The sequence below is a fragment of the Convolutriloba macropyga genome, chromosome 4 (assembly GCF_964194025.1).
Source record: "Convolutriloba macropyga chromosome 4, txConMacr16.3, whole genome shotgun sequence".
Taxonomy (NCBI): Eukaryota; Metazoa; Xenacoelomorpha; order Acoela; family Convolutidae; genus Convolutriloba; species Convolutriloba macropyga.
Genome location: NC_134471.1, coordinates 47332736 through 47351495, shown reverse-complemented (window position 1 = coordinate 47351495; position 18760 = coordinate 47332736). Strand labels below are relative to the sequence as shown.

The following is an 18760-nucleotide window of genomic DNA, read 5'->3' as shown; positions in this document are numbered from 1 at the left end:
TAATATTGAGATGGGTACACTCAACCAACTAAAAATGAACGCAAGCAAAACTGAATCACAGTCAACGGTTAACCAAGTACAACGGACACGTATCGCAAATGCTACCCCTTTCTCCAATATGAATACAACCGCACGGAAAAAGCCTACAACCTGTCATTTCTGTGGATCTAACTGGACCTCCGACCATCGCAATAAATGTCCCGCTCGGGGAAAAAGATGCAATAACTGTGGTATTGAGAACCACTTCGCAAAGGTCTGTCGCAAACCTAAAGATCCCAATTTGTACCCAAAACCTAGACAGCGAGTCAATAACGTAGAAAAAGACGATCAAAATGAAGATGTCAATCAAATTTCGGCCAATTTTGATCCCGATTTGGAGTCAAACTATTCTTCAGATGAAGATAACTGTGTAGCAGTCATATCTTCAACAGATTCCGCAACTTCGGTGGACGCAACCAACCTTCTTGTGACTCTCGGCAATACACCAACAAAGGTTTTGGTGGATTCGGGCAGCGTATGTACAATAATCAATGAATCCTTGGCGAACTCAATCATTTCCCATGATCCAAAATCAAAATGGATACGCGAAGCGAATCCTAAACAATTGAAAACATTTTCAAATGAACCTATTCACACGGTGGGCATCCTCCAAACTTCCATTCAAAGCAGCAATTGGTACGCGAATCCAATTGAAATTCAAGTAGTGGCGGACGGACATCGCTCTCTATTGGGTAGAGATTTGTTTCCAGCTCTTGGAATTTCAATACATCAATCAAGTAATCAAGTAACAATCAATCAGGTAGATCAAGAATATTGCCCAATCAAAAAACAGATTGCTATTGATTACCCCGACTTAATCTCCAGAATTGGTAAGACTAAAGTACATACAGTTCGTTCAAAATTCCACAAACATTATACCCCATCACATCAAAAAGGCCGACGTGTCCCTATAAATTTGTTAGACAAAGTATCCGCCGAACTAAAGAAACTTTCTGAACAAGAACACATTGAAAAATTACAAGAATGCTCGGATAAAAACTTCATTTCTCCCATTGTAATTACGGTCAAAAAGGACAAATCTGTAAAATTAGCTCTTGATTCGAAAATATTAAACAAAGCGATCCACAAAAACAAGTATCAAATGCCAAACATAGATAGCCTCATCGATTCAATTTCACAACATATTAATATCTCAAATCTGGGAGATAATGTATATTTTTCAACAATCGACCTAAAATACGCCTATAGTCAATTAAAGCTACATCCCGATACGGCACGCCACTGTAATTTTAACATCATTTGCGGCGAAGCAACGGGTACGTATCGTTTTAAAACGGGATTTTATGGCCTTACAGATATGCCGGCCGAGTTTCAAAAGGCAATGGATTACACATTGGTTGGGCTGACTAACACATACTGTTTTCTGGACGACATAATCGTAGTTAGCAAAGGCACCCAGGAATCGCACCTCAAATACGTATACAAATGTCTCCAAAAACTTGAAGCAGACAATCTTAGAATTAACTTAAGCAAATGCCACTTCGCAAAACATCAAATAAATTGGCTTGGTTTTACATTTTCACAAAGTGGTGTTAAACCTATCGAATCTAAAACAGCGGCAATTGCAGAAATTAAAGCCCCAAAAACATTGAAACAATTACGGTCATTTTTAGGTAGTGTTCATCATCTAAGCAAATTTATACCTAATCTTGCCAAAATATGTCACCCTCTTCGACCCCTATTAAAGAAAAACGAAAAATTTATTTGGAATGAGAATCATCAATCACATTTTGAACATATCAAAACTGTTATTGCAAACGCTACGGAAAATACTCATTTTAATCCAACACTGGAAACGCGCATCAAATGTGACGCATCCCGCCAAGGTTTAGGCGCTGCACTCGAACAATTAGATTGCGAAGGGTTGAAAACAATAGCTTTCGCATCTCGTTTTCTTAATAGCAATGAAGAACGTTATAGTGTAAATGAACTCGAATAACTTGGGGTGGTTTGGGCCATTGAATATTTTAAATTTTATCTATTTGGGAAATCTTTCACAGTTTTAACAGATCACAAAGCACTTCTTTCCGTCTTAAAATCACACCGCTCTAATAAATCTTACAACAGTAGATTAACACGATGGATTGACCGTTTGTTACCATTTGATTTTAATATTGAACATATTCCTGGTAACCGAATGGGCTTAGTTGATTATATTTCGCGACAACCAAATCAGAACGCTAAAAGTGTCAATCAATATGATGAGGAATTTATGGTAGCAACAATTTTCCGTATTCGCGACGCGATTACATCTTTATTTAGTAGCGCAAATAAAATTCCTTTCCAAAAGCGGCACATAAATAGTAATTATAAGCAAAAAGTACATCCGACGCGAGTCCACTCTTGCAAACCTGCTAAAATTAGCGCGCATAATTCGAATGCCTCAATTAATTCACTCATTCCTCGAGCACAAGTAAACAATTACAATTCTGAATTCAATTCTAACTTTAATTGCCGTGCAAATCAACTGCTTCAATCTGATACCACACCCGCATCGCGAATCCAGTCGCAAAATTCTAATTGCAATTTGATAGCTAGCTCCACACAACAAGTACTTCATATCAACATGCCAGCAAAAGAGGCACCACAAAGCAACCCATCAACTTCACCACACACCCCAAGAGTGACATTTCGCACCCAATCCACCCCCATTTCATCTACCCGAGCTGGACCCAGCAACACCCAAGCATCATCATCACCAGAGGACTATGACATTGAGCTTTCACGAGAAGAGGTATTCGAAAACAACCTAAACCAACTCTTCACTAAACCCTTCCTGGCGGTACTCACAAGCAAAGACGCGGTGCTGAAAGAGATCCGCGATTGTGTAATGCAGGATGACGAAGCCCGCTGTAAAGAAGTGAGCACATACATCCACTCCTTCTGGAAGGATCTACACGTGAAATCTGGGTGTCTGTGTGTTGACCAACGTGTGGCCATTCCGAATTCTATCGAGGAGGCGGTGCTCGAATCCATTCACATGACGCACCCGGGTAGTTGGGGGATGATATCTGTCTCCCAATATGCATGGTGGCCCTACATGCATAGAGAAATTTTAGCAAAAACATTCGATTGCGCCCCGTGTACGGATATTGGTAAGAATCTGAAACCTATTATACCAAAATCTAAATGGCACCCACACAAAGCTTGTCAAGAACCAAATGAAGAAATACAGATTGATTTTGGGGGTCCGATAATTAATGATAAAGACAAAGATATTTACTTCTTAACATGTACTGACCGTTATTCAAAATATCCAACTGTTAGAATATTCGAAAATGCTAATGGGGTAAACGTAGTAAAATTTCTTCGTGATTATGCATATACTCATGGAATCCCGGGAACGATACGCTTAGACCAAGCAACTTGTCTTGTAGGTAAACAAGTTACAAATTATTGTAACGAAAATAATATCGACATTCTCGACGCTCCGGTCGGTGATCATAGAGCTATTGGATTGGTGGAGCGAATGATCCAAACAATTAAAAGACGTTTAGCCTGCATGAAAGCCGAAAATAAAGATACATTTTCCACAGCTAAAGCAATAAAACAAATAGTCTCTGATCTACGATTAACTAAGCAGAAAACAACAAAGATAACACCTTTTGAAAATCATTTCGGTCGCCCTGCAAATACTCCCTTACGGAATATTAGCACACTTCCATCAAGTCAAAATCTAACTTATGAAAAAATTGTTAATCACTATTTAGATGCTGAGACAGTTTCTGCGGAGGATTTGCTCGACGAAAATGGATGGATCAGTGCCAACAGAATTGACATTGAGATAGAGCAAAAGATGTGCCAGGCCTCCTTAGACGCAGGACAACGCTATCGGGAGTCCGACATCAAAGAGTCCCGCTTTATAACGCATCCGCAGATCACAGACCCTATCCCCAGGACAGAACAGTCACTTAACGTCAAACTGGCTCGCAAATTACCGCAAAAGAAAAGAGCAAAACGACAACTGGCGGGCCTGTACGAAGTGCTAAAACCTGGATCCTTCGTCACCAAATCGTCACCAACAACGACGATAATTAACGAGCCTGGCAGAACTCCAGTGAAAGTCCGAGATAGTGATCTCGCAAAATTTGGGACTAAAGCAGAACGATCCACCAACTTGTGGGTATACGCCCAGCGACGCCCTGCCCCTTACGAAAAAACCACAGAGTTTAAGATCGCGAAGCATAGTAACGATCTTAAGAAACAAAAGAGGGGCGAAATCAAGATCAGACATCGCCAACGTGATACTACATCAGTAGTATCCTCTGTGAATTCAAATGTCTCGCGTGCATTAACAGTCCGCAAGCCGAATAAACCACAATTCAAAAGACGCCTTAATGTTCCCACAGCTGATATCCAAGAAGATGTCTCAACTCAAAACCAGCCTCTCATTTCAATTGTACCGGCCCCACCTACACCTACATCACAAGTACCCCCCGCACAGACACAGGACAACCAAACGGAAGGCCGCAAGCGCAATCGACCCCAATTCTACGGCTTCACAGATGCTGACATCTCTCCTACAAGTTCTCTAGCTTCAACAAGTTCTACTCAACCAAAGAAGCTTAAGAATAAAAAAGAGAAGAAACAAACAAAGCAGTCCGATTCGGTGGTAACCCTCATACAAACGGCGGAACAATCTCGAATCCCGTCACCTCCCAGACCCGACTTACAATTGGGACAAGTTTCACCACCGGATCCCAGAGTTCGATATTTCGAATATGAGCAAGAACGAGAAATGTCGGTGTGGGATGCTGAAAATGAAATTTAAAAACTTAGTAAAACTGTCTTAAACTGCATTCATTTATTTAGTCTTGTTCCCGCTCTGCTGATCCAAATATAATGTTAATTTTACTTTGAATTCATTACAGTTCATCTTCGTTTGTTAGCTTTTAATTTCTTTCAGTATTCGCCCTGCGAATCCATTTCTTTCTGTTTGTGCATTTAAATTATTCAGTACAATGTATTCATTTCACACGCTTAAATTATGACGCGTATTCGCTTCACATTTACACAATTATTTAACAATAGTAGTACCTCTACATTTTGAGTTAAATTATGTTCGTCTCATTCAATTTCATGTTTTGTGCAGATACTAAAAATTGTAAATAAATTAAAATTTTTTTTTGTCACGAGGGAAATGTGATAAATATGGATACCTAAATATATATCGAAACCTTTATGTGTACTAAATTATTTAACCTCTCTATATATAATTATATCATGTGTTTTATAAACTAAAAGTTATGACTTAAATATTAATATCTCAAATCTGGGAGATAATGTATATTTTTCAACAATCGACCTAAAATACGCCTATAGTCAATTAAAGCTACATCCCGATACGGCACGCCACTGTAATTTTAACATCATTTGCGGCGAAGCAACGGGTACGTATCGTTTTAAAACGGGATTTTATGGCCTTACAGATATGCCGGCCGAGTTTCAAAAGGCAATGGATTACACATTGGTTGGGCTGACTAACACATACTGTTTTCTGGACGACATAATCGTAGTTAGCAAAGGCACCCAGGAATCGCACCTCAAATACGTATACAAATGTCTCCAAAAACTTGAAGCAGACAATCTTAGAATTAACTTAAGCAAATGCCACTTCGCAAAACATCAAATAAATTGGCTTGGTTTTACATTTTCACAAAGTGGTGTTAAACCTATCGAATCTAAAACAGCGGCAATTGCAGAAATTGAAGCCCCAAAAACATTGAAACAATTACGGTCATTTTTAGGTAGTGTTCATCATCTAAGCAAATTTATACCTAATCTTGCCAAAATATGTCACCCTCTTCGACCCCTATTAAAGAGAAACGAAAAATTTATTTGGAATGAGAATCATCAATCACATTTTGAACATATCAAAACTGTTATTGCAAACGCTACGGAAAATACTCATTTTAATCCAACACTGGAAACGCGCATCAAATGTGACGCATCCCGCCAAGGTTTAGGCGCTGCACTCGAACAATTAGATTGCGAAGGGTCGAAAACAATAGCTTTCGCATCTCGTTTTCTTAATAGCAATGAAGAACGTTATAGTGTAAATGAACTCGAATAACTTGGGGTGGTTTGGGCCATTGAATATTTTAAATTTTATCTATTTGGGAAATCCTTCACAGTTTTAACAGATCACAAAGCACTTCTTTCCGTCTTAAAATCACACCGCTCTAATAAATCTTACAACAGTAGATTAACACGATGGATTGACCGTTTGTTACCATTTGATTTTAATATTGAACATATTCCTGGTAACCGAATGGGCTTAGTTGATTATATTTCGCGACAACCAAATCAGAACGCTAAAAGTGTCAATCAATATGATGAGGAATTTATGGTAGCAACAATTTTCCGTATTCGCGACGCGATTACATCTTTATTTAGTAGCGCAAATAAAATTCCTTTCCAAAAGCGGCACATAAATAGTAATTATAAGCAAAAAGTACATCCAACGCGAGTCCACTCTTGCAAACCTGCTAAAATTAGCGCGCATAATTCGAATGCCTCAATTAATTCACTCATTCCTCGAGCACAAGTAAACAATTACAATTCTGAATTCAATTCTAACTTTAATTGCCGTGCAAATCAACTGCTTCAATCTGATACCACACCCGCATCAGGAATCCAGTCGCAAAATTCTAATTGCAATTTGATAGCTAGCTCCACACAACAAGTACTTCATATCAACATGCCAGCAAAAGAGGCACCACAAAGCAACCCATCAACTTCACCACACACCCCAAGAGTGACATTTCGCACCCAATCCACCCCCATTTCATCTACCCGAGCTGGACCCAGCAACACCCAAGCATCATCATCACCAGAGGACTATGACATTGAGCTTTCACGAGAAGAGGTATTCGAAAACAACCTAAACCAACTCTTCACTAAATCCTTCCTGGCGGTACTCACAAGCAAAGACGCGGTGCTGAAAGAGATCCGCGATTGTGTAATGCAGGATGACGAAGCCCGCTGTAAAGAAGTGAGCACATACATCCACTCCTTCTGGAAGGATCTACACGTGAAATCTGGGTGTCTGTGTGTTGACCAACGTGTGGCCATTCCGAATTCTATCAAGGAGGCGGTGCTCGAATCCATTCACATGACGCACCCGGGTAGTTGGGGGATGATATCTGTCTCCCAATATGCATGGTGGCCCTAAATGCATAGAGAAATTTTAGCAAAAACATCCGATTGCGCCCCGTGTACGGATATTGGTAAGAATCTGAAACCTATTATACCAAAATCTAAATGGCACCCACACAAAGCTTGTCAAGAACCAAATGAAGAAATACAGATTGATTTTGGGGGTCCGATAATTAATGATAAAGACAAAGATATTTACTTCTTAACATGTACTGACCGTTATTCAAAATATCCAACTGTTAGAATATTCGAAAATGCTAATGGGGTAAACGTAGTAAAATTTCTTCGTGATTATGCATATACTCATGGAATCCCGCGAACGATACGCTTAGACCAAGCAACTTGTCTTGTAGGTAAACAAGTTACAAATTATTGTAACGAAAATAATATCGACATTCTCGACGCTCCGGTCGGTGATCATAGAGCTATTGGATTGGTGGAGCGAATGATCCAAACAATTAAAAGACGTTTAGCCTGCATGAAAGCCGAAAATTAAGATACATTTTCCACAGCTAAAGCAATAAAACAAATAGTCTCTGATCTACGATTAACTAAGCAGAAAACAACAAAGATAACACCTTTTGAAAATCATTTCGGTCGCCCTGCAAATACTCCCTTACGGAATATTAGCACACTTCCATCAAGTCAAAATCTAACTTATGAAAAAATTGTTAATCACTATTTAGATGCTGAGACAGTTTCTGCGGAGGATTTGCTCGACGAAAATGGATGGATCAGTGCCAACAGAAGTGACATTGAGATAGAGCAAAAGATGTGCCAGGCCTCCTTAGACGCAGGACAACGCTATCGGGAGTCCGACATCAAAGAGTCCCGCTTTATAACGCATCCGCAGATCACAGACCCTATCCCCAGGACAGAACAGTCACTTAACGTCAAACTGGCTCGCAAATTACCGCAAAAGAAAAGAGCAAAACGACAACTGGCGGGCCTGTACGAAGTGCTAAAACCTGGATCCTTCGTCACCAAATCGTCACCAACAACGACGATAATTAACGAGCCTGGCAGAACTCCAGTGAAAGTCCGAGATAGTGATCTCGCAAAATTTGGGACTAAAGCAGAACGATCCACCAACTTGTGGGTATACGCCCAGCGACGCCCTGCCCCTTACGAAAAAACCACAGAGTTTAAGATCGCGAAGCATAGTAACGATCTTAAGAAACAAAAGAGGGGCGAAATCAAGATCAGACATCGCCAACGTGATACTACATCAGTAGTATCCTCTGTGAATTCAAATGTCTCGCGTGCATTAACAGTCCGCAAGCCGAATAAACCACAATTCAAAAGACGCCTTAATGTTCCCACAGCTGATATCCAAGAAGATGTCTCAACTCAAAACCAGCCTCTCATTTCAATTGTACCGGCCCCACCTACACCTACATCACAAGTACCCCCCGCACAGACACAGGACAACCAAACAAAAGGCCGCAAGCGCAATCGACCCCAATTCTACGGCTTCACAGATGCTGACATCTCTCCTACAAGTTCTCTAGCTTCAACAAGTTCTACTCAACCAAAGAAGCTTAAGAATAAAAAAGAGAAGAAACAAACAAAGCAGTCCGATTCGGTGGTAACCCTCATACAAACGGCGGAACAATCTCGAATCCCGTCACCTCCCAGACCCGACTTACAATTGGGACAAGTTTCACCACCGGATCCCAGAGTTCGATATTTCGAATATGAGCAAGAACGAGAAATGTCGGTCTGGGATGCTGAAAATGAAATTTAAAAACTTAGTAAAACTGTCTTAAACTGCATTCATTTATTTAGTCTTGTTCCCGCTCTGCTGATCCAAATATAATGTTAATTTTACTTTGAATTCATTACAGTTCATCTTCGTTTGTTAGCTTTTAATTTCTTTCAGTATTCGCCCTGCGAATCCATTTCTTTCTGTTTGTGCATTTAAATTATTCAGTACAATGTATTCATTTCACACGCTTAAATTATGACGCGTATTCGCTTCACATTTACACAATTATTTAACAATAGTAGTACCTCTACATTTTGAGTTAAATTATGTTCGTCTCATTCAATTTCATGTTTTGTGCAGATACTAAAAATTGTAAATACATTAAAATTTTTTTTTTGTCACGAGGGAAATGTGATAAATATGGATACCTAAATATATATCGAAACCTTTATGTGTACTAAATTATTTACCCTCTATATATATAATTATATCATGTGTTTTATAAACTAAAAGTTATGACTTCTATTTATTCACCTATACTAATATTCCCGATAGTCTACTAAATTATTTCATATTTTGTTCATATCGATTTATTACTAGTAATCATAATCTCAGTTAGTCAATCTGAATTCAAGTTACTCTGCATTTGCTCTTCATAACCCTAAGTTAATCTTAGTAGTGGATCCGCGTCGCGTTTCCAATAAACATAATTCACGATACACAAGTAATTGTGTATTTGACCAGCACTTGCTACTCAATTCTTAAGACAAAGCATTTGCACCGCGAATCCTAACTTATTCAGTAATAAAAGATATAACAGGATCATTCAAGGTCGAAGTTTTTGGGTAAATTTTTGTAAGAAATGCGGTGAATGCGATGAAATTCTGTAGGAAATGCGGTGATTGCGGTGAATGCGGTGAAATATATATTTCATCGCATTTCACCGCATTTCTTACAAAAATTCACCGCAAAATTCACCGCATTTTTTACAAAAATTCACCGCATTGACTTTTGTGGCAAATTAATGTAAGAAATGCGGTGAAAGCGGTGAATGCGGCGAAAAAAAATAATTCACCACATTTCACCGCATTTCTTACAAAAATTCATCATATATGATTTCCAAAGTTTACTCAATCTGATTTAAATTCACGGGAAATTTCAGAGACGTAAGTGAACGTTGGCGCACTGGACTAAGCAGTGGAAGGCATGCAGGAGGTCAGAGGTTCGAACCCGTGTGTGGACGATCCTTTTTTGTAAGAATACTGAGAACGCGGTGAAAATAAATAATTCACCGCGATTCACCGTAAAAAAATGTAAGAAATACGCGGTGAAAATTATTTTTTTTTCACCGCATTTAACCGCATTTCTTATGAAAATTCACCGCCAAACCTCGACCCGGGCAGGTTTTATACGTAAAAGAATAACACAAACAATTTACTTGGGCCAGAGTACCGAACAAGGCAGCAATGTTCCCTACGAAAAGGTACAATGTTCTCGATCTGTACTCGCTGTATCTGAATTCCTTCCATGAAGACCACGACACCACCAGTAGAAATATCCAGGTGAGACATTGCAGAACAGCCAGAGTCAGATCAATACACAAAACACAGATTTCTGATCGTTTTCGAACCGCCTTTGAAGCACATATCAAATCGACGAGGAAACTGCTCATGATGAGAGCCAGAGATATTCTGCCTGAAATTCAAGACTAAATCTACTCTTGAGGTTCTCAATTGCCACGCAAGTCGAGATCTTAAGAGTATGTTTTTATTTTTTTTTATGTTCCTTTTATGACTACCAAGAAATCATTCATACAAATCATATATGACCTAGTACGATTACTAAGAATCACATATGACCTAATACGAAGTCCAAGAAAGTTGTATTATTGATGACCCGGGTTCACAAATCAAAATACCGTCCGTGGCCCAAATCTTCCATGAGAATATCATTTAGGTCTATAGTTTGATTTCGTGTGGCCACTTCTGGGTCCTGAATTTTCAGTCAATGTCGTCAAAATGTTCCCCTGAACTTCGTGGGCCTTTTCATTGCACTTGGATCTTGACGAGCACATCCATAAGTATACTTATGAAGGTCGACGCTGCTATTAATTTTTTAGGCGTTTTTTGGCGGATTAATTTGATTATTCATATTAAAATGAGTTCGATTATATATTGTTAACTCAATGCTTTTCTTTAGCTGATTAAATGAATTGTTTTAAAACGATTTTAAAAATCCTTTTACGAAACCAGTGTATTCCTTCACTGAAAAATAAATGTTCCGGTGTAGTAAATTGTTTAGGTTAAATTGTTTACTCACCTCCCCATTTGAAGACATCTTCTGGTTGGAACATGTAAGTGAACCAATTAGGACAATATATGTACCCATAGTCATATGAGCACAAATTCCCATAGGAGTAACTTAGACTTCTATCAATCAATAACAAGATGATAGCAGCACCTATAGTCACAACGTGACTGAATATTTTCCACCAGTTGTGACCAAAAGCCACTTGTAGATAAATGATCAACCATCGGAAGTAGTTTGAGAAGCGGATTTTCCACTTGCTGTGTAACATCCTGAAAATGTGAGCAATTCAGCTTTCTTGCGCAAAAAAACCAAAGCTTATAACCAACTAACATCTTAAACTGAAGACAATGCCCTAGTCAAATAATCCCGACTGTCTTGCAAAATTGTGCAACAGGCTTCAAAACCCCCTATCTCTCTGGATCTAGCAAGATAAGGTGTTTATCTAGTCTTTAGACCATACACTTATTTTCAAGATAACACAAAAAGATCGCAGACCAGGGCGATACTTACAAAGGGTGTCTTCTTATGTATATCCTTAATGTACAAAAAGTTCGATTGATTTTAGCAAGCCAAATTATGTCAACCTGTGGTTATAGAAATCAGTACGAGAATGAAACTGCTGCATGACATTTTTTTGGTGTGTGTGGCTGTATTAGCTATAGCAATCCACATGATTAAGTTATTCCTGAATCCAAATAACGCAACCCGATATCAGTGAGCTTTACCTAGACGTGTTTCTCCTCACATGCCGTTTTGAACCTTGTTGTTCCGACCCCTCTTGAGGGGGGGGGGGGAGGAACTATATACTCAACTGTTTTTTTGTTCAGACAATTTTGAACGATCGATATACTCATCGTAGAGAGTTGTGAGTGGTATCATTAAAGAGCACGTCAAGCGTAGAATATGGAATTGAAAAGATTTTTTTGAATTTCGTTTTCCAGAGCGAGTTATCACGGTTTAAATTTTTGTGATATTTGACCGATTTGCGTTTATTTCATTCACATTTTCCGGAATTTTCGCCTAAAACTTCATCAATTTTTCTTAAATGTGAAAAAGTTGTTAACAATGGTATGGTACTGTTAGTTTTATTTTTAAAGACAAAAAAAGTATTGTTGACTATTTTGATTTAATTTTTTTGGCTAAAATTTTTGCTAATTATTTCAAATTTTAGCTTTATTCATCAAAAACTGTACAAAGTCAGCTTCTTTTGTCACTTTATTAAATTTGCCGGAACTACACACCCAAAAACAACTAACACAACCTTTGTAAACTAGTCCTATTTCCACTTCCATTGAGAGCATTCTGGAATTAAAATTTTGCCGTTTTTTGCTAACTTTAATCGATGATTATCAAAAACAAAACATTCATTTTTGATTTCTTACCTCACAAATGGTCTATATCAATAACACTCGATCAATTAAGTTTTCCTAATGGTCGGAAAGCATTAGCAGGGCTAGTTTTGCATCAATCGTGGACTGTTACAAGCCAAAATAAGTCGGATTGTATTGAGTCAGTCTTTTTTAAATCTTTTTTTATCTAATTAAAAAACAGAAAAGTTCAAAACAAAGCTCACTGGTGATAGGTCCAATTGGCTTCCTAAGTAGTTGCATATTAATGTATCTAGTTTATTACTTGATAGCTCTTGGTTGTTTTGACTTTAAAAATATTTGCGTTTTAAATAAACAATGGCTTATTGAACTTCGCCTAAATATTTTTCTTGATTTGGTCATATTGTAGCTTACTGTAAGCAAAGATTGAATGTTTCTTCTTTCTGCTGAAATAAAGTTTAATTTTCATTGCGGTTTTACTCCTTAAATTGTGGTTTTCTGGAGTTGATACTACTATATTTTACAATTTTATTTTCAGTTTTAGGCCGTTCCTCATTATTCCTACCCTAACAATCTATCTAGATTTATAACATTCGAAACAATTGAGTGTTCATAATGGACAAACAGCAATAGCAGGCCTGGTTTTGGTCCAATCATGGACTGTTGTAACTTTTTTATGTTAATAAAAGAACAGCACAAATCAAATCAAAGCTCATTGTCGAAAGGTCCAATTAACTTTCTAGTCATTTCCAAATTAATATGTCTAGTTTCTTTTTTTTGAAAAATTAGGGCTGTTTTGACTTTAAAATATTCTATTTTTAAATAACAAAGGCATACTAAAATTTGCCACTATTTTTCTATTATTTTGGCCAAATTATGTTAACTTGTGTTTATAGAAATCGGTACGAGAATGAAACTGCTGCATGACATTTTTTTTGGTGGGTTTGGCTGCTGCATGACAGGAATAACTTAATCATGCTATAGCAATCCACATGATTAAGTTATTCCTGAATCCAAATAACGCAACCCGATATCAATGAGCTATACTTAGCCGTGTTCTGCCTCACATGCCGTTTTGAACCTTGTTGTTCCGACCTCTTTTGAGGGTGGGGGGCGGAGGAACTATATACTCAACTGTTTTTTTGTTCAGACAATTTTGAACGATCGATATACTCATCGTAGAGAGTTGTGAGTGGTATCATTACAGAGCATGTCAAGCGTAGAATATGGAATTGAAAAGATTTTTTTGAATTTCGTTTTCTAGATCGAGTTATCGCTGTTTAAATTTTTGTAATATTAGACCGATTTGCGTTTGTTTTATTCACATTTTCAAGAATTTTCGCCTGAAATTTCGTCAATTTTGCTTAAATGTGAAAAAATTGTTAAACATAAAACTGTTAATTTTATTTTTAAAGACGAAAAAGTTTTGTTGATTATTTTGATTTAATTTTTTTGGCCAAAATTATGGCTAACTATTTCAAATTTTAGCTTTTGTCATCAAAAACTGTACAAAATAAGCTTCTTTTGTCTACTGTATTAAATTTGCCGGAACTACACTCCCAAAAACAACTAATACAACCATTGTTAACTACGAAGGAGCTAGTCTTGTTTCCATTTGCGTTAAGAGCATTCTGGATTTAAAATTTTGCCGTTTTTTGTTAACTTTACTCGATGAATATCAAAAACAAAGCATTCACTTTTGATTTCTTACCTCACAAACTATCTATATCTATAACACGCGAAAATCTAAGTTTTCCTAATGGACGGAAAGCTTTAACAGGGCTAGTTTTGCATCAATCCTGGACTGTTACAATAAAAAAAAAATCGGATTGTAATGAGTCAGTCTTTAAAAAAAAATGCCAATTTTTTTTCATTAATTAAAAAACAGAACTGTTCAATACAAAGCTCACTGGCGATAGGTCCAATTGGCTTACTTTGTATTTGAATTTTAATGTGTATAGGTTTTTACTTGAAAGCTCTTGGTTGTTTTGACTTAAAAAATTATTTGCCTTTTATATAAACAATATCTTATTGAACTTTGCCTGTATATTTTTCTTAATTTTGTCATCTTGTAGCTTACTGTCAGCAAAGATTGAAAGCTTCTTCTTTTTACTGAATTAATGTTTAGTTTTCATTGCGGTTTTACTCTTTAAATTATGGTTTTCTGTCGTTGATACTACTATATTTCACAATTTTCTTTTCATTTTAAGGCCATTCCCCATTTTTCCTGCCCTAACAGCCTATCTAGATTTATAACGTTCAAAACAATTGAGTGTTCTTAATAGACAAACAGCAATAGCAGGCCTGGCTTTGGTGCAATCTTGGACTGTTGTATCTTTATTATGTTAATTAAAGGACAGCACAAATCAAATCAAAGCTCATTGTCGATAGGTCTAATTAACTTTCTAGACATTTCCAAATTAATATGTCTAGTTTCTTTTTTTTTTGAAAAATTATGGCTGTTTTGACTCTAAAATATTCTCTTTTTAAATAAACAATGGCTTATTAAAGATTGCCAATATTGTTCTCTTGATTTGGTCAAATTATGTTAACCTGTGGTTATAGAAATCAGTACGAGAATGAAACTGCTGCATGACCTTTTTTTAGTGTGTGTGGCTGTTGTAGCTATAGCAATCCACATGACCAAGTTGTTCCTGAATCCAAATAACGCAACCCGATATCAATGAGCTTTACGTAGCCGTGTTCTGCCTGACATAAAGTTTTGAATCTTGTTTTTCCGACCCCTCTTGAGGGGGGGGGGCAGGGGAGGAACTATATACTCAATCGTTTTTTTTGTTCAGATAATTTCGAACCATCGATATACTGATCGTAGAAAGTTGTGAGTGGTATCATTAAAGAGCACGTCCAGCGTAGAATATTGAATTAAAAAGACTTTTTTGAATTTTGTTTTCTAGAGCGAGTTACCGCTGTTTAATTTTTTGTGATATTAGACCGATTTGCGTTTGTTTTATTCACATCTTCCGGAATTTTTGCCCAAAATTTCGTCAATTTTGCTAAAATGTGAAAAAATTGTTAACAATAGTACTGTTAGTTTTATTTTTAAAGACAACAAAGTACTGTTGACTATTTTGATTTATTTTTTTTTGGCTAAAATTTTGGCTAACTATTTCAAATTTCAGCTTTTTTCATCAAAAACTCCGTAAAGTAAGCCTTTTAGTCCACTTTATTAAGTTTGCCGGAACTACACATCCAAAAACTTTTTAAACTACGAAGGGAGCTAGTCGTTTTTCCACTTCCATTGAGAGCATTCTGGATTTAAAACTTTGCCGTTTTTTTGTTAACTTCACTCGATGAATATCAAAAACAAAGCATTCATGTTTTGATTTCTTACCTCACAAACTATCTATATCTATAACACTCGAAAATCTAAGTTTTCCTAATGGACGGAAAGCATTAGCAGGGCTAGTTTTGCATCAATCTTGTACTGTTACAATCCAAAATAAATCGGATTGTAATGGGTCGATCTTTTAAAAAAATGTCACTCTTTTTTTATTAATCAAAAAACAGAACAGTTCAAAACAAAGCTCACTGGTGATAAGTCCAATTGGCTTCCTAAGTAATTGCATACTTGAAAGCTCTTGGTTGTTTTTACTTTAAAAATATTTGCGTTTTAAATAAACAATAACTTATTGAACCTTACCTGTATATTTTTCTTATTTTTGTCATCTTGTAGCTTACTGTCAGCAGAGATTGAATGCTTCTTCTTTTTACTGAATTGAAGTTTAATTTTTATTGCGGTTTTACTCTATAAATTATGGTTTTCTGGCGTTGATAATACTATATTTCACAATTTCCTTTTCATTTAAAGGCCATTCCCCATTTTTCTTGCCCTAACAATCTATCTAGATTTATAACATTCGAAACAGTTGAGTGTTCTTAATAGACAAACAGCAATAGCAGGCCTGGCTTTGTTGCAATCTTGGACTGTTGTATCTTTATTATGTTAATTAAAGGACAGCACAAATCAAATCAAAGCTCGTTGTCGATAGGTCTAATTAACTTTCTAGACATTTCCAAATCGATATGTCCAGTTTCTTTTTTGAAAAGTTATGGTTGTTTTGACCTTAAAATATTCTATTTTTAAATAAACAATGGCTTATTAAACTTTTCCACTATTTTTTTTCCTAATTTGGTCAACTTGTAGCTTTGTGTAAGCAAAGAAATAACGCATTTCTTCCTGTTCTTTCTACTGAATTGAAATTTAACCCTTGTTTGCGGTTTTAGGTGCTATGTTGTGGGTTTTCTGGCTTTGATATTACTAGATTTCACAATTTTTTTATTTTCAAATTTTGACCTATTTTCCAAGTTTTTTTCTTTCTTTTTCTGTTACCCAGCGTTATTTTTGAGTCTTCTCATATCTTTCTGGTATAGAACAAATTGTTTTGTTTAATTTTTTTATCTGACGGTCTTTGGCTTTGTTAATGTTTTTTTAATTAAAAAAATGAAAATTTGTTTTGGATCGAATTAATGTTTGTTGTTGTTTGATTTTGTTGTTCGTCTTGATTTGGTTTCTTAATAATGGCTGTTTTCATCAGTTTAATGCGAAATTCTTTTTTCCACTGAGTTATTTGCGTCGGAGGCGATTTCTTTGTTACATATATTTTTTTTGAAAAATTGTTTTGGGGTTTTTCTATCTCTTCCTCATTTTTCAGACGTTTATACAAATATATGGATGATCGGGGCGGATCTTTATGTGCAAACGCATATAAGCGAGCATCCTTGTTAAGGCTAAAAGTTAATCTTTTGTTACAACAGTTTTTGAAACTTTGGCAAGCTGAAAATTGTTATTGCCATTTATTTCTTCCTTTTTCCTTTTTAAAGAAAAAATCTGCACGCATGCTATAACGTTGAGATAGGCACAGAAATTAATAACAGTGCAAAATTCTTGTTACAATTTTATCAGTTTTGAAAAAGTACAATTAGGATGGTCTTGGGCAAAATTCACTTTTCCTGCTCCAGCGGCAGCGGGATTCAACAGTGGGATTCAACTTTTCTTGCTCCATTCAACAGTTGATAGGAGCAGCTTGCTTCATCGTGCAGATTGTTTGCAATTGTAATTATTGCTCTCTAATACCCAGGATGAAGTCCGCGACCCAAGACAGCTATTGGCCAGACCGACTTGGGTCGCGGACAGGGGGGTCCGGTGCGACCGTCCACAAGGGTCTGGAAAAAATTTGGATCGCGCCTTCCGTCTGGCCAATGGCAATTTTAGTCTGTTCGGTCTGGCGAATACCCATATTTCGGTCTGTTCGGTCTGGCCAATACCCATATTTCGGTCTGTTCGGTCTGGCCAATACCCAAATTTCGGCCTGTTCGGTCTGGCCAATACCCAAATTTCGGTCTGTTCGGTCTGGCCAATACACATATTTTGGTCTATTCGGTCTGGCCAATACCCATATTTTGGTCTGTTTGGTCTGGCCAATACCTAATTTCAAGGCCTAGAGGTCCAGCCAAATAAGACCCAAATTGTATAAATGCGTGCTGTATTGACTGTTATTCAAAATAGCAGCCCATAAATGGTAAACGACATCTGCTTCTAGATGATTAAAATACTTCGTTAACCTTCTTTTGAAATTTACATTTGTCTTTAAATCGACGGATTTTTTTCAATAATTTCTTTTTAAAATCTCATATTCATTTGTCATTCAAAAAAATGAAACGAATAAATTATAAATTTCATTGGATGCTTATACACGTTTAAATGAGTCTGGCCTAGGATCTGTTCGGTCTGGCCAGTGGTCTGGACAACGGTCTGGCCTACGGTCTGGAAAATGGTCTGGCCTAAGGTCTGTTCGGTCTGGCCATTAATCTTGACAACGGTCTGGCGGATGGTCTGGCCTACGGTCTGGACAATGGTCTGGCCTAAGGTCTGTTCGGTCAGGCCATTAATCTTGACAACGGTCTGGCGGTTGGTCTGGCCTACGGTCTGGACAATGGTCTGGCCTAGCGTCTGTTCGGTCTGCGCAATGGTCTGGACAATGTCTGGTCAATTGAGTGTTCATAATGGACAAACAGCAATAGCAGGCCTGGTTTTGGTCCAATCATGGACTGTTGTATATTCATTATGTTAATAAAAGAACAGCACAAATCAAATCAAAGCTCATTGTCGAAAGGTCCAATTAACTTTCTAGACATTTCCATATTAATATGTCTAGTTTCTGTTTTTGAAAAATTA

General features: G+C 37.1%; 1 protein-coding gene across 1 annotated transcript in view; it reads right to left on the bottom strand.

Moving 5' to 3' along the window:
• The window catches only part of LOC142338460 (uncharacterized), a 55548-nt gene that overhangs the window by 27270 nt on the left and 9518 nt on the right, over positions 1–18760 (bottom strand). Inside the window, exons 2-3 of the mRNA XM_075388226.1 lie at positions 11246–11505; positions 10365–10621 (exon numbers count right to left, since the gene is read on the bottom strand). Coding sequence (XP_075244341.1) covers positions 10365–10621; positions 11246–11505 — 517 coding nt within the window. The remainder of the gene's footprint in view (positions 1–10364; positions 10622–11245; positions 11506–18760) is intronic.